The 17,536-nt window shown below is 39.6% G+C and overlaps 1 protein-coding gene across 3 annotated transcripts in view; it reads left to right on the top strand.

Annotated features, from left to right (window-relative positions):
• Nucleotides 1-17,536, top strand: part of MAP2K5 (mitogen-activated protein kinase kinase 5) — a 261,514-nt gene that overhangs the window by 197,989 nt on the left and 45,989 nt on the right. For all 3 annotated transcript variants that reach the window (XM_007166074.2, XM_007166073.3, XM_057542056.1), the window contains 2 exons: nucleotides 3,820-3,846; nucleotides 4,158-4,190. In XM_007166074.2, coding sequence (XP_007166136.1) covers nucleotides 3,820-3,846; nucleotides 4,158-4,190 — 60 coding nt within the window. The remainder of the gene's footprint in view (nucleotides 1-3,819; nucleotides 3,847-4,157; nucleotides 4,191-17,536) is intronic.

Genomic DNA, 17,536 nt, shown 5'->3' with positions numbered 1-17,536 from the left:
GCTTCTGACTATAATATAAAAGTGCTGGTAGCAAGGTCTGCTTCACCACTGTGTGTGTAAAAAGTACCTCTATAGAGATAGAAGCATAATGTGAGCCTTTCAAAGTTGATTTTTATCACCAGAGTCATTGATTAAATAGCTGAGGCCCCATGAGCAAACTTTTGCATTGGCAGTTTCCTTTCCAGGTTCGTTTTCCAAAGTCACAAGTCATATTATGGGAGCTTTTTAATTGCCAACTCAACTGTATGGCCCTTGCAAGGAAATACAAGGTAAATATGACTGCAGTAATACCCTAAATATCAGACCTAACTGATTTTTAGGCTTGCCTGTTGTGAAGTCATTCTTCCCCATTTAAACACATAAGGGTCTGTCTTATATTAGAATGAGGCATAACTATCCCCTGTTAATGTGGCTTAAAATCTTGAACCTAACGGCTGATGAAAGAAAAAAAAAAAAAAAAAAGCTATGCCCAGAAGAGGGAAGAGGTTTGTCTAAACAGTGTTTCAAAATGCTACTAGTTCTAGAGACTGATTAGCAAAGCCTATGACTGGAGCAATTATCGTTCTGTTCTTTGTCCCCAAGTATCAGTTAGACATAGAAAACTCAACGCAAGCAAAATGTACAGGCAGGAAGGTGGACTTGGACAAGTTAGTTATAAAAAGCATCTCATATGTTGGGAGGTGCAGGCAGTACGTGAGCCCTAACAATGTTATTGTGTCCCTCTGAACTCTGCTCTCACAGCTAAGCATTTGCAAGAGAGGCATTCACGAAGCTAACATTTTATATTGAGGACCCTTAGTACCACTTTTAATGTGCTTTAAAACTAGGGGCTTCACTTTTTCATGAACTGTGTGCAAAAGCAGAGGCCACGACTGGAGGTTGACTTTGTTTGGCTCTGTTTTATGATTGCTGTGCCTGTACAGTAGTGTGATCTTGAAAAAGGTAAACAACAAAGAGTTTAGTAGTGAAAAATATGCCTAATATAAATACAGTTGAGTTTATGGCAGTTCAGAATTTGAAAAATATGACCGTGACATTAAATTTTCTGGTGGAATTAACAGAGGAACAGAATATAGCACTTAAGGCCATGTATCTGAGACAGAGAAAGGAGATAATACATCTAACTCTATGGTCTATGTGGCATTCATATAAAGAAAAACACAGTAGCTTTATTTAATTGAGAAATGAATCAATTACAGTGATGTTGCATCATCAGATTCTTGCGAAATAGAAGATATGTCACTGCATTGTGTAACTGTTAAAAAGTAAGTGAGTATCTTAAGCATTTTGAATCAATTTCAGGTACTGTCACTGCTACCTTAATACAAAATTTATGAAGATGATTTCATGTAGTATGTTGCTATCAAAACTGTGTGATAAAACCTGTTAACAGCGTCTGCCTTTAAAAACCTGGGCAAAACAGTATAACAATATGGTTATAAGATCATAAAACAGACTTTGATATTGCTGTTTCTCCTTTTCTTGTAGTAAGGAGCAAGTGTTAAAATAGTACAATTTTAAGCTGTCTTAAACCATGCTTTTAACCCACAGATTAGGGCAGGGTGGAAACTTTTTCTAAGGTCTCAGTTTATGAGGAAATTTTCATTTAGTTCACGCAACTCACGTTACTGGGAACAGTGTCTCACAATCCATTCCTGAATTCATTTTGAAACATATCACTTAAAATGTTTGCTACATGTTTTCCTCAGAGAATTTGTAATCCCCCTGACTATTGGAAATTTATGAAAAACATTCTCTTTGATGTCAAAAACAGCTTTCTAATTCTGTGTACATTAGAAAAAGTAACTCTCCTGTTGAAGTAGATATATCTTACTGAGAATGTTTGGGGGAGGCGGTGCTTATGTGTGGGTACTTTAAAAAAATACAGTTGACCCTTGAACAACGAGGGGGTTAATCTGCATATAATTTAGTCGGCCCCCAATTTCCGAGTATCTGAGGTTCCTTCACATCCATGGATTCAACCAACCATGGACCATTTAGTACTGTAGTATTTACTAATGAAAACTAGCCCCACATGTAAGTGGACCTGCACAGTTCAAACCCATGTTGATCAAGGACCAACTGTAAAAGCAAACACCAAAGATATCTCATAGGAGAATTTACCTGGGTTTTTTCATGATTTTTTAAAGGTGCTGTAGCTTGTTACTAAAACCCTAACCACTCCAAGGTGGTAGTTAACAGCTCTGTCTTCCTTTTTAATGTAAATCTTCCCCCCACCCCCACCCCGCAGACCCTTACGCAGAAGTACTCATTGGCCAGAGGAACAAGAAGCGCCTCAGGACAACATTCAGTAGGAACTATCAAAGTAGACTAAGAGCCAATCAACCTGAGGTGGAAGTTTCAGGGAGTGGTGATTGGGGAGGGCATGATGAGGAGCCAAGAGCAGGAATGAGTGGGGACCATGTTCAGTTGAGATAATACCTGGGAAAGCACTTTTTAAAACATCTAGCACTCGGTGGAAGGGTCTGCTGATCAGCCATAGGGATGCAAAAGAAATGCAAAAACATGGCTTCTGCCCTTGAGGATAACAGTCTAGTTGAGAAGAACGCACGTGCCAAAACTGATAATTTATCAACTTTACCATGCCAAGTATAAACGCATGCAAATCCAGTTGTTTTTAAGGAATGCTGTGATTGTAGGCAGATATGATGCTGGAGAGAAAGGAGCACGGGAGAGGCCCCAGCACAACCACAGCCTGCTCCTGTGGCCTTGGGCCTGCCCCACCTCTGGGAGGCCCGGTTTTTCCCATCATAGACTAGAGATGACCATCCCTGCCAAGCTCAGGGTGGTTGTGAGATCTAATGAGAACGTGTATGTGAAAGAACTTTTAAAAGCATATAAGGGACTATTAACTAGTTTATCTATATTTTACCAGCTGGTTGAAGCACAGTTATCACAGCAAACAACTGACTCCTCAATAGCTATATTTGGTTCCTGAAATTTTCCTCCTTAGGAAATTTAGTACCTGGGACTCCATTTTCATTGAGTTTGTAATAACTGCAGGCATTTTTTTTTTTTTTGGTTGGGGGGCGCACATTGAAGTGTTTAATACTTTAACTACTAAGTGGATGTTTTGTTAATTTGGTGTCACATTTTAGTAACTTTCTAAGAGATGTGGTTTATCGGTGTCAGCTGTGTGAGCAGCTGCCTCCAGAACAGGCATCTTCTTTGACTCTGCTCTTATCCCCTGAAAACCAATGTTAAACTTGCATGAATTTGATTTTCCCAGAAAGCATTGCTGCCCTGCTGAAGGAACTTTGGAAAAGGTGGAATCTTTACCCACTCCTGAGTCAGAGGCAAATACTTCAACCACATAATTAAAGTTTTCTTCACAAAATAGGGGATTGTGAGCAGACACTGGCAGGAATCCAAAATTCTAATTTCTGACTATGATTTAATTTCAATTTTAAATAAATCGGTTTTTAATTTAAAAAGAGTGAGCTTCATAACATTAGCAATGATTGCAACATTAAGCCCAGTGTTCACAATCTAGCAATATAAAACATTATTTATATCTGAATCGTAAACAGCCTTTTGAAATGGATTATGGTTTTTCTCCCTATTCTAATACAACCTGGAGGGTACTAAAAAGTGTTGTGTGAAATTAACATTCTGCTGACTTTCGCCTATAAATGAGAAGCGAGCTATTAACATTTGTGTATTTTCATTATGTAAATTGTGTTAACACATGCCCACAAATTGCCACCAGCAATGCAATAATTTTCTCTCAGTGATCATAATGTGTCCAAGTGAGTCATTTTGATTATGACATGCTAATTACATATTGCCTTTTTTCAGATTCAGAAAAACCAGGGATCTTTAATGGTAAGCTTTATGAGTTCAGAAAAAAATTCACTTTTCTTTTTCCTGATGGCTGCTTCCTTTGCATGCTTGAATGCCTTGTTTTAAACTTAGCAAATTGCATTTTGAAGAAAATGCAAACCTTTAACTGCCTGTATTAGATTAGGTACCATTAGAAATAATAGAACACCCTGAACATCAATGTTTTTATAAGAGTTTGCTGTTGTTGATTAATCTTGCTGTATTTTATTGCATTAATGATTTTTTCTTTCCACTCCACTGTAAAGATATTGCATAGAAGCTAATACTTTTTCCTTTCTTCTTTCCCATTGCAGCCTCTCCAGCTTCTGCAGTGCATTGTTGATGAGGTGAGGCATCGTCTTATGTGCTTTCACTCCTAAAGTCATTCCTAATGGTGTGGAAAGTTTATATTTTGTTTCCTAATGAAGCACAATGCCCAACATCCTCGGAGCAAGTTGTGTTGTATGGCTCTGAGCTGTGTTACGTGAACTGGCCTTGTCCTGAATCCTGCTCTTCTGATTCCAGCCGAGACTCTCTGCCAAAACAGACTGTCCCACAGGCTGGTCCTTGGGGGCATCAGAAGCCCTAAAGACAAAACACAATAATATTAATTTATCCTCTCTCTGGCCAGATGGGGATGGAGCCGGAAATTAAAGTGGTATCATTTTTTCCGTAACACATATTTAAAGTCATTCAGTAGACAAGAGTTAGAGTTGAACAGCAAACATAAGCTGGATAAAATTTGTCCTCCTTGCTTTATCTACCGAAAGCATAGCAGAGTGATAAAAGTGTTCAGAAGCTCTAGGTCAACAGTTCAGCTTTAATTTCCTAATTAGGCATTTTCCCCAGAATATACTCCTAACTTTTTGTGCTTTTAACTAGTATTCTCACATGTTAAGTCATCCTACCTCTGATCATCCTTATCCATCGAGTTTCACTGTCCCTTTGCCTTCATGGAGTTAAGCTACCTGAATTTCATTCTCAATCAACTAATTTTGTTGCTGACTTTAAATTCCTTTTTTTCCTGTAAATTAGCAGTCTTACAGTATACAAGACTCTGATTAAGAAACATTAATGTTTTTTAAAAACTGAGTTTTTCTGGGCTTGAGCTTGCCTGCTAGCAATGTTTATTTTTTAAACTTTAATTTTACAATATTTAAAATGCTTGTAATGTCGGCAATAAATGATTCAGATAGGAAAGTTTGAAAGAAAAAATAGCATAATTCATAATTATTCCTCTCAATTAAACGTCTGTATAACCAGTTATGAGATTTGGGAGAAAAAAATAAAGATCCTCCTAGGAAAAAAACAAACACATACACATATCACAATAATAGTAAGAATGGAGCTCCAACATCCTTAATGTCTGCATCAGTCAGTCCACATATCCCTTGCAAGCCATAAACCATGTTAGTGCAGAAATGAAGGCATCGTCCTGAAACAAATGGAGGCCCCATTATCTCAAATATCAGACAGGCCTCCTGGATCTAATAGCTCATCAATATCTTCTGTCATCTTAGATTCCAAAAGCATCCTATGGCCATCAGGATCCTCCCAATTAAACTGATTTTCCTGAGCTCCCCCTTCAGGATTGCTTAGGGACATGCCCAGGGAAATGGCCTACCCAGTCAAGTGCACAGACTGCCGTCTTTCCTGGGCTCTGCTGTTCTTGGTCTGCCAGGCTCCTGGGCATCAGAATGTTCAGGTACAGATACCTTCACCAGTAATATAGGTATTGCTGGAGAGCTCACTTGAAGGTTTTCTGGATCAGATGGATGTTTTCATTCCTTATTTAAAGTAGCAGTGATTGCTATTAAATTTAATATATTTTACTTGTTTGATTTGGGTAAAATCTTGAGGCTTTTGAAATCGTCATAGGGAGATGTTCTAAGAAGAGAAGTATGTGTGATGAAGGACAATAGCTTGTAGCTTAAATCGTATATTTTTCTTTATAGCACTTCTTCCTCAGTTGAGAGAAAACTATAACTTAGACATCTATTCCCATTTACTCTTAAAACATTCAAATATCTTTTTTATGGAAACTTGGGAAATTCACATATATTTTTAAAACAAACATTAAGTTGATCTTGGAACCAAGCTGATGATTGGGAATAAGAGTATTAGGAAAGAGTTGGCCAGGTGACCTGCCTGAGGCAAGGTGCATCATAGCTTCTAAGAAAGGAAGGATTGGTGGGATCTTTTAATTACTGTGCTTGCCCCATGTTTGTCAGATTTCTCATTGCTGTGATATAGTGTTTCTCAAAGGGTAGTCCAAGGACTAACTACATCAGGATTACCTAAGACTCTTGTTTAAAATGCAGATTCTTGGACCCAGATCTCTGAATTAGACTTTCTAGGGGTAGAGCCCAGGAATCTACATTTTACTAGCTTCCCAACTCTTTGCACATGAAAGTTTGAGAACCTCTTCCGTAATGGCTAAGTCTGCCCTTTTAGATCCCAGAGGACAGTTAACTGTCTATCTTCATTTACATCTGACATTTAAGGCTTCTATTTCTGAATGAATGTAACCAGCCAGGATTTGAACCATCTTACTCTTTGGGCATGGGATATACCTCATTATGAAATGGCTATCCAATGACAGTATGTGCTGTTTCTCTTCGGGAAAAGTCAAATCAAAAAGTACCACCCGAAGGGAATCTAATTCAAACAAGATGGATATATTTGGAGTCGTGTACAAAATAGCTAAGCAAAGCCCAGTGTAACGTACTTTATTTATTATTATGTGGATGTACCTTGACCTCCTAGCATGGCCTGGCAAAGAACAAAGAAGTAGTAAAACAAGATCAAGTGGATAGGAGCCAGCGCTAGAGTAGCCAGGGGTGAATGTCAGGAGTTGAGAGTCAGGAGGTGGAATCGTGGGACAAAGCCAGAGTCAGCCACCACATATCCAAATAAAGACACCAAAAGTTAAACAGAGTAGTAAGAATCATGAACATGAAATTTGAACCACAGAACAGGAACTGGATGAGTAGCCAAGGTACCAAGAGAATCAGGCTCCGAAGAGAAATCTGGGAAATTTAGTTTAATTTTAGGAGGTGGAGCTTGTCTGGTTTGGACCTGGCTAACTCAGGATATGTGTGCTGTCTTAGAGATACCATCTTTGCCTCAAAGTTGCTTCTCTAAATAGAACTTCTTACTGTAAAACCCATAATCAGGCCCTCTCCAAGTCCCTGAATATCTGAGTTGTAAAGTACTTTGGTTCATTGTAAGTGATGTGTGTCTATGCGTGCCATGATGCCTTAGCCATCGGATATCATTGGGGAATGAGGTGGCCCTTGCTGTCTAGCTAACTGATACTACTTTAAGCTCTGACATCAGTGAGAAAATCTGCATTTTTTAGAAAGAATGTTTCTAAAATGTATTTGCTCTTGGCAGCCTGTTGATAAAGTATAGTGACTATCATTTCATTGATATAAAGGTTTTATAAAAGGTATCATAACCTTTTCTTGATGACTCAGGTCCCTGTTTTGAACATGGTACTGAACTAAACTTTGATGTATTGATGCCCTATAGGGCTGTAGAATTATGGGGATCTTGCCTTGTTCTTTCATTGAATCTTACCAGCCATTTTGCTTGTGTGTTTGGCCTTGGCACTCAGTGATATGCTTGGGCTTTTTGAGGAGTAGAGAGCCATTTGCTCCCAAACTAAATGACCCCTACATGGGTGTGCTGCTCTGCTTGGTGCTTTTCTTGTGTTCTCTCTTGTGATCACCTCTGTTTTCTATAGTCACTCCTCATTCTTGTCAGTGACTACTGGCTGCCCCAGTTATCTGATCATCTTGTCTCAGTCTTTGCACTCCTGACGGTGACCCTAGCAAAATTAAAGGTATCAAATGAAATCAGATACCCAAGTGGTATGTGTAAGGTCAAACCACTCGTCTGAGAAGAGAGATTGAGGCTGATGAAGTAAAATGAGTGGGCTTGTGTTCATTCATTCAGCAGATAGTCCTCAAAAGTGCCCACTGTATGCCAGCCGAAGTTGACCAGGCCATGCTCAGGGCAGCTTCCAAGCCTAGAGAGGACTGTTCTTCCAGGCAAGTCTCCCAGGTCAACTGCAGATTAGATTTGTGAGTCAGGGTAGAAAGGCAGAGGCATAGTCCCAAATCCTGGGCCAATACAGTGTGCTGGGACTCAGGAGGCTATGTGGCCATCTAATGCTCTCCCCAGTGCCTGGGCTCCCAGTTTGGCTGGCAACAAAGGGCTGGCCACATTGGTGATGTGGCAGGTGGGAACAGAGCAGTGATATCTGAGTCACCAAATCCCAGGCTGGCTGGAGCCAGCCAGGACATCAGTGGATTGAGGTACCGTGAATTGCAAAGACTGAAGTGGGGACTTCCCCCTTGAGCCTGCCCCCAAGAAGGCCACAGACTTGGAAAAGATAAGAGTATGGAAATGAATAATTATGCTTCGTTATAGGATGCATACTATACAACCCAGAAACAGGAGGGTTTGTTCTGCTAGAAGGGGGTTTGTTCTGGGGGTAGATCAGGAGATGTGACATTTAAGCTAGGTCTTACAGGATGAGAAGAAGTTTGCAAGGTCAAAAAAGGAAAAAAATAAATGTCAGACAGAAGGGCTTGAAAGTTTCTTGCAAATCATTTTTGACTTCACAGATGTGTTTCAGAATGTTCAGGTTATCTAAAATATGACAGCCAGAAAAATGGATTATTACTGTGTGTGTGTGTGTGTGTGTTTCAAGCATATTATAGCTAAAAATAAATTTCTGTCTAACATCTGTAGGTGCTCAGCAGGACAATTAACAAATCCCTGGTTTATACATCTGTTTATTTATTCCTTTTACCAGTAAAAAGTGAATTCCTATAAGTCATGTTTTATACCTGATCAGAAGTATCTTCTAAATGATAGGATATAAAATCAAAACACAAAATCAGTTGTAATTCAATATATTAGTAACCCAAAATGAACAATTCGAAAGTGAAATTAAGAAAACACTTCAAGTTACAGTTAGCATCAAAAAGAATAAAATACTTAGGAATAAGTCTAACAAACGAAGTGGAAAACTTATACACTGAAAATTATAAATTATAAATTATCTTTGAAAGAAATTAAAGACTTAAATAAATAGAAAGACATTCCACATTCATGGAATGGAAGACTTAATATTGTTAAGATGGCAGTGCTCCCCAAATTGATCTACAGATTCAGTGCAATCCCTGTCACAATCCCAGTGGGCTCTTTTGCAGAAATGGATGAGTTGATCCCAAAATTCATATGGAAATGCAAAGGAGTCAGAGTAGCCAAAGCAATCTTGGGGAAAAAAGAACAAAGAGGATTCAGGTTTCCTGATTTCAGAACGTATTACAAAGTTACAGTAATCAAGATAGTGTGGTTCTGGCATAAGGATAGACATGTGAAATGGAGTTGAGAGTCCAGAAATAAACCCGTATGTCCACGGTCAGTTGTTTTCTGATGAGGATGCCAAGACCCTTTAATGGTGAAAGTATAGTCTTTTCAACAAATGATGCTGGAACAATTGGAGATCCACATGCAAAATAATGAATTTTTTTCCCATCATATACAAAAACTAACTCAAATTGGATCAAAGACCTAAATGTAAGTGTTTCACAGCTAAGACTGAAACTCTTAAAAGGAAATATCGGTATAAATCTGTGACCTTAGATTAAGTAACAGTTTCTTGGATATGACACCATCAGGATACTGGAATCACTGTAACAATGCCAGGGTTCCAGGCCAATAGACAGCTAGAGCCAGGGCAAATCACGGCTTTAAGAGGAGGACCTTTGTGCCCCAGTCTGGAAGGTAGGGGAGATGATGGCTTTCCCTGTAAGGTGTGTAGCTTGAAAAGGATTGACAGGAAGGCCACAGTGGGGATAGGGGAGAGGACGATGGAAAGGAAGTGGCCAGCTGAGTGATGGGCAAGAAGAGGTTGGGGCGAGGGGGCTGGGGGGGTGTTGCTGTGGGACCTGGCCTTGGGTCCTCAATGATGAGGAGGAGTAAAGTGGGCTTGCTTAAGATGGGAACAGACTCTCTTGGTCCAAAACATATTTAATAGCCCATCGTTACAAAATTCCATTTATAAAAGGCTTTGTCTTCTGTGAGTTTTTATGACTCTGTTTAATCATAAAATTTAATTGAGACATAAGAGAGCCTCCACTATTTACTTATCTGCCTGGCTGGCATATGCACATCATTACAGTGGTACTAAAAAGAGGCACGAATGGAGCCAATCATCCACGCCACGAAACTCCTGAGCTCACAAGAGGCTTCATGTGGACTCTTCACTTAGACCTGGCTCCTCTGATGTTTTCTAGCAATGCCAGCAAACATGTCCAGTGCTGGAAGGAAGCAGTGTTTGATGCTAACCCCCACCTGGCAGCTTAGTAAAGAAGAGGATGGAGGTTAATCACACAGCTAACACTTCCACATGAGCTGGGCAAACTGAGAGGCGGCTGACATCTCTGTTCTAGAAGAGGGTGATACCTGAAGAAGGGGGTGAGAAAAGAGAGGACTGGGAAGGGAGAAGAAAATGAAGAGAAGAGTCTGCTTTATAACCACATATAACCATAACAAGCTTCTAAGCTTTTCTCTCTGCCTTGTTTCTCCTACCACCCTACCTCCACAGGATTATCTTTTAAAAAATACAGATCTCAACCTGCCAAACCCTGCCTATAGGGTAATGTCTGAACCTCTTAGCACAGCATTTGAGATTCACACCCATGTTTTTTTCGGCCTCACTTTGGGTCCATCATTAGTCTTGATGGCTGCCCCACACTTCCATACTTAGGGTTGTGTTCCTCACTCTGCTTGGAACGGCCTCCCGTTTTTTACTTTGTAAATGCCTAAGTGTTCTCCAAGGCTCAGCTCAAATGTGATGTCCTCTTTGAAGCTGTCTCTGTTACCTTCCCATTTCTTCCATCCTGCCCCATGCCCACCCAGTGCTAGGCATAATTCAGCATAGCATGTTTACAAAGCTTTATTATTGTTAATCATATGGAATCAAATTTAGTTTGTGAGTTTGTCTCCCACTGTATCATAAAGTCATCCAGCACAGGGATTTATCCCCACACCTAGTAGAGATCATGGCTCAAGCAGACGCTCCTTGAAGTAAATTAAAATAGGGATTTTTTTCTAGCAGGGCTAGTCCTACAGAAAATAGCATGTGGTCTAAGTTTGTCTTTTCTTCTACTGAGGCCCATTCTATCCAGCTGAAAAGGACTGCTAAGTTCAGAGATCATCACAGAGAAACTTATTTCTGTTTTCTATTTTTTACTTTGACATTTTTATTTAAGTATAATTTACATAACATAAAATTCACTCTTATAAAGTATACAGCTCAGTTCCAGAACATTTCCATAACTTCATAAAGAAACCCTGTACCTGTTAACAGTAACTCCTAGTTCCCCTCTCCCCTCCAATCCTGGCAACCACTAGCTAATCTACTTTCTGTCTCTATAGATTTCCCTGTTGTGGACATTTCATATAAATTGGGCCATGCAATATCTGGTGTTTTGTTTCTTTCATTTAGCATAATGTTTCCAAGGTACATCCATGTTGTAGTATTTATCAGTACTTCATATATATTTATGGTCAAGTAATATTCCATTGTATGGATATACCACATTTTTGTTTATCTGTTCATCAGTTGATTAACATTTGGGGTGTTTCCACTTTTTGACTATTATGAATAATGTTGCTGTGAACACTTGTGTACTAGTTTTTATGTGGATGTATGTTTTGTTTTCAATTCTCTTGGATATATATACCTAGTAGTGGAATTGCTGGGTCATATGAAAATTCTGTGTTTAATTTTTTTTTTAAATAAATTTATTTATTTAGTTAGTTTTGGCTGCGTCGGGTCTTCATTGCTGCATGTGGGCTTTCTCTAGTTGCGGCGAGCGGGGGCTACTCTTCGTGGCGGTGCGTGGGCTTCTCATTGCAGTGGCCTCTCTTGTTGTGGAGCACGGGCTCTAGGTGTGCAGGCTTCAGCAGTTGTGGCACGTGGGCTCAGTAGTTGTGGCTCGTGGGCTCTAGAGCACAGGCTCAGTAGTTGTGGCACACGGGCCTAATTGCAGCATGTGGGATCTTCCCGGACCAGGGCTCGAACCCGTGTCCCCTGCACTGGCAGGCAGATTCTTAACCACTGTGCCACCAGGGAAGCCCCTGTGTTTAACTTTTTGATGAACTTTCAAACTGTATTTCACAGCAACTGCACCATGTTACATTCCCATCAGTAATTTATGAGATTTCAGATTTCTCCACATACTTGCCAACACTTGTTATTTTCTGGGGGTTTTTTTCCTTTGAATTGTAGTCATCCTAATGGATGTAAAGTAGTCTCTCATTGTGGTTTTGATTTGCATTTCCCTTATGATTAATGATGTTGAGCATATTTTCATGTGTTTATTGGTCATTTGAATATTTTCTTTTAAATTCTATTCAAATGCATTTTCTATTTTTAAATTGGTTTTTCCTTTTTAATTATTAGTTTTGAGTTGTTAGAGTTCTTTTTAAATTAATTAATTTATTTATTATTTGTCTGCATCGTGTCTTCGTTGCAGCACGTGGGATCTTTCATTGCGGCACAAGGGCTTCTCTCTAGTTGTGGCGCGCGGACTCCAGAGCACAGGCTTAGTTGCCCCGTGGCATGTGGGATCTTAGTTCCCCGACCAGGGATTGAACCCACGTCCCCTGAATTGGAAGGCGGACTCTTAACCACTGGACCGCTAGGGAAGTGCCTAGAGTTCTTTATGTATTCTGGATACTAGACTACATTTTTTCTCCCATTCTGTGGATTGACTTTAACTTTCTTGATGGTGTCCTTTGACACACAAAAGTTAAACAAAATTTTTATTGGACTTCGAAGGCTTTCTGGTTTGATCAAAGGATAGGAAGCTTAGATCTCTACCCTGTCCCCATCCCACTCATGGCACCCACATAAAAGTCCTTAGAGTTCCATAGATTATAATTTGAAAACCACCGATTATAGCCCAAACAATCATTCTGTAAACCTGTATTAATCCCAAAGCTAGGTACTGGGAATAGGGAATGAGTAAGATACAGTTGCCACCATTAAAGAGTTTCTACTCTAGTCAGGGAGACAGGCTAGTAAACAGTCATATATGAGTAGATAACTTTAAACTAAACTGCATGAAGGGACTTCCCTGGTGGTCTAGTGGGTAAGACTCTGAGCTCCCAATGCAGGGGGCCCGGGTTCAATCCCTGGTGGGGGAACAGATCTCACATGCTGCAACTGAGAGTTCGCATGTTGCAACTAAGACCCAGCACAGCCAAAATAAATAAATAAGTAAACAATAAATAAATATTAAACTAAACTGCAGGCAGTATACGTGGCATGAGACTTAATGAGCTCTCAGAGGAGCACAGTGACTGTTGTTTTAACCCCCTCACATAAAAGGGTATTTATGACAAGGCATTTAATGATGTTTGCAGTCATATAAATTCTACATATACTAAAAGTGTGGACAAGGTGCTGGGGAAACACAGAGAGGAGAGAGAATGAAGGAGGTGATAATATACCAGAGAGCTCCACAGAGAAGGGAAGCCCAAAGGGCCAGTAGGAGTTAGCCTCAGAGATAACTTGAGGCCCGTGCGGAGTTCAGTATGGCTGCAGTGCTTGGCAAAGTATTAAAAGAGATGAGGCAATGGCTACATTTAGAAGGATCTTTACACATTGTGCCTGAAGGCATTTGCAGGGATGGAGGGGAGGGAGGTGAAAGAGTTTTAAGCAGGGGATCAACACAACCAGATCTGTGTTTCAGAAAAATCACTCTGATGGGGTTGTGGAAAGTGGATGGGGAAGGACAGTTAGGAACTTACTGTGCTTATAGGCCTGATCAGAAATTATGTGGGCTTTCCATTAAGACAGCCTTAGCATGTTTGAAAAGTATTCAGGAGGTGGAATAAACTGAATTTGGTGAGTAATTGGATGTAGGAGAGGGGGGAGGTAGGGTCAGAGAAGAAGCATTTGGCTTGGTCAGTCAGACTGTCACAGAGCTGGGGCACACACACACTTCGTGGGAAGAAGATAATTAGCATTCAGTTCATAGGGCAGCACCAAGCACCTCGTTCAGAACTATATCAACTCCTGTTTCAGACCCAGTTATAAGAAGTTTATCAACTAGACTCTAAGTTCCCAGGCTTTTTATTTCTATCTTCCTAGTACTGCACCTAATTGATGTACAGTAGTCACTTATAAATATTTGTTGAATGAAATTTACACGTAATTATAAGAACTTACTACTTCTTTTTTTTAAGACCTCAGAAAAAACAATCCAAAAAGTAATAGTATATGACAAGGAGATATTTAGCTAATAAATACAGTCCTTTATCAAAATTCAGAAGTCTAGCCTTAACCCTTATGGTTGATAAAATGTTTCCCCAGTGTTCCCCAATGTCATGTTGCTTTCCCCAGCACTCTGTTTTACAGATGAGGAAACTGAAGGACAAAGGGTGGGACTCTTTTTACTATACTATAATTGTCCTTGATGGAAGCAAAAAGTGACAGCTGAACTTTCTGGCATCAAAGGAAGAGATTATTTTTTAAAACTGTAAAAGCAGACAACTTAGAAAGCATTGCAGACATGACCCAAGGGCAGAAGTATATTGCAACACAGTTCAGTTTCGCTGTCTGTACGAATGACTCTGTGTCTTTACGAAATAATTGAATTCCCTTCTGCATATTCTGTTTATGTTGGCAGGGAGGAGATTGACTCCTTTTAGAAAGATTTATGTACACAAAAGGTTTGGCTCTTAAACCACTGTTATCTTTTAAAAATTCATTTGTGCAGAATCACTCATTCTTGGACAGGTTAACTGAGGGCTGGTTAACCGAGAAGCTGCTGGGCTGTGAACGTAGCAGGTGCTTTCTGGGGGTGGGGGTGGGGGAGTGAGGGTGTGGAAAATGGCTGTCTAATAATACCCCCCTGGAATTCAAAAAGTGGTATTAACCAGCTCCAGAGGGAATAATATCTATTCATTTTTTGCCTGAGGGACTTCGCCATAATTCTGGCTTCTGAAGTTAGCAAAAAAATAAAAGGAACATCCCCCATCCCTCCTGCTCCCAGCATCCTAGGATGGCCTCTTTCTTTCACAACACCTAACTGCAGGTAGCTTAAAGTGAGACAAGACTCGATGGCCTGAGCTGTCCGACGTGACCCGTGCATGCCTAGAGCTTCCCACCACAGTGACTGACACTCTAACCACTTGCATAAATGGGTATTGATGATGTGGGATTTCATGTTATTTGTAACTTGTATGAGTTAATGACTGGGAGGCATTAGAAACTTGGTAAGTTAATACAAGTAGATATACAATAGTCGTGTCCTGCAGCGATATGGTTAACTAGACCTCTCTCATAGTGTGAGGAATGTATAATTGGGATCCTGAAAACCGATATTCTCCTTTTATGTAAGGCAACCTTTAGAAATCTAATACCGCCTTTGAAAAGTCCAGTATGTTTAAATTAATGCAGTTTGACTGGTTTGAAAATTGAAAATAGGTTAGCATTAAGGCCATGATTCCTTTAGTAATTACTTTTTCTATTGGTAATAACTGTTTCTTTAGAAATGACATTAAGATTCTACCAAAACACAGCAGTAATCCAAAAGTTAATGTCTGTTCATTTATAATTATATTGAATTCATATTTATGAGCTGTCGGGAGGAAGGAGAAAGAAAGAAGGAAGTTTTAAAAATGTAACAGAAGAAACAAGTTAAAAGCAGAAATTTTCCTGATGGTCTGAAGAATGTATAAAGTCACTTAAAGTGGGAAAAAATAATTTTTTAAATAGTTACAAAAAAATAATAAATACAGTTACATAAAGTCAGATTTTATTAGCTACTGCTGAAAAAAATCTATATTTTTATTATTTCCTAGTGGCACTGAATGAATTCAGTGGATAGACTTTTTCCATTTCTTCTTTTTTCCTAATCAAAATATTAGCATAAACATCCCTATGATTTTGATCTCAGTAAGTCAATTAGATTTGGGGGTTTTTTTAAACCAGGGAAGATTCTGCATCTTTAGACAGTCATTGGACAAGTAGCTTTGTGTTGTTTTCTTTGAATTGTCCATGAAGCATGATGTATTATTAATGAATTAATTTCTTGGTGGTGAAGGCCTGTGAATAGCTTTCTGTGAATGGGCAGTTGCCTGGTGGGGCCAGTTTTGGCTGCTGTCATTTAACATGTGTTGCTCTATTGTGAAGTCTCATCCAGCCGTAGGACAATGCTCGTTTAATCCACCATGATGGGACCTACACACCCTGAGCCCAAGTTGGATGCTAGGGTCAGTTACCCAGCAGCTCGGGCTGGGGCACTGCTCTGCCTCACTGCCTAGCTGCTGTAATCACTTTGCCTGCCGTTAATTTTCCCTAAACCAGGGAAAACACGTCTGTGAACAGTGCAAATGTTCTCAAAAGAGATTCCAGACTGGTCGGCTGGAGTGTTGCCTTCATTCCAGGATGGAGGCAGCATTCCAGGGAGTGTAAGTTCCTTCCTTCCTCCTGGAAATGAAAGCATCTGGGCCCACGAGATCCCTGATGTTCTGAGGTCCAGAGTAGCAGATGGCATTATGATTTTCCAAATCCTGATGAACGTTCTAACTGAACTTGTTCATTTCACAGTATGTGGTTCTATGTTTTTTTCACTTCCCCTCCCCTCCTCCCTCCCTGTTCCTCTCTTTGTTCCTCTCCTATTGACTAATTTTAATGGTGAAATGGCAGTGTGTATATTAACGTTATAATTTAGGTCCTGGATCAAACATGTGTAGCTGGACTTTTCCTGAGGAAAAAAAACTGACCTTACCAGTGTACGAAATTCAAACACTATATAGGGACAAGGTAAAACCACAGGTAGGAATTGCTGAATAATTACCTTTAGACTAGCCTGAGCAGGAGGCTTCCCACGAGGGTGAACTCATTTAATGGTTCCTAAAACTCAATCTTGTGGATGTCAGTGGTCATGCTTGATTATTTGCAGCAGTGTTTTATGAAAAAGCAATAGAAATGCTTTGGGAGGCTACAGAGATAGAGAGAGGGGACAATAACAGGTTTTACTTTTGTAAGTGAAATCCCTTTGGTATGAGACAAGCATGTTTTTTGCTGCTCTGCCTAAGCCATTGAAAAGGGAGGTGTATGTGGATGTTAGTGTGCAGGTGTGTGTGTGTGTACCATTCAGATAGGCACCTCTAAATAATAACTGTACACTGTAGCTTATGACCAACGAGAGACCTAAAATAAAAAGAAAAAAGATGTTCATTGGCTTTGGAAAGCAAGCAATTGCAAATATGGTTTAAGAGATTAATTCATTTTCCAGTTCTCCACCTACCTGTTTTCAAGGAATTTTATGAAACACCAAGATCTTTGCCATATGTTTAGAAAATCTCTGAGTAAATGTAAGTCTTTTAAATGACAAAAAAATGAAGGGTTAGTTTTGACATAAATGACAAAGTTTGTTTCTCTTCTCTTTTATCACAGTACTGAAGAACTGCCAAAACATTTAGGAGAAAAAGAAAATAGGAAAAAATCTGTATAATCTCAAATTTCAGAGATTCCTTTAGACCTGTTAATTTAAATTTTGTGTTTTTTGTAAGCCATCTGGTTGTACTTGGCTAATAGCTGGTTCTCCCATGTTTTAAAAGTTTATGGGTAAGTTGGGTGTTTCAGTGGCGA

The sequence above is a fragment of the Balaenoptera acutorostrata genome, chromosome 3, assembly GCF_949987535.1.
Source record: "Balaenoptera acutorostrata chromosome 3, mBalAcu1.1, whole genome shotgun sequence".
NCBI lineage: Eukaryota > Metazoa > Chordata > Mammalia > Artiodactyla > Balaenopteridae > Balaenoptera > Balaenoptera acutorostrata.
Note: the sequence above shows the minus strand (reverse complement) of the source record. Positions and strands in the feature narration are given on the sequence as shown.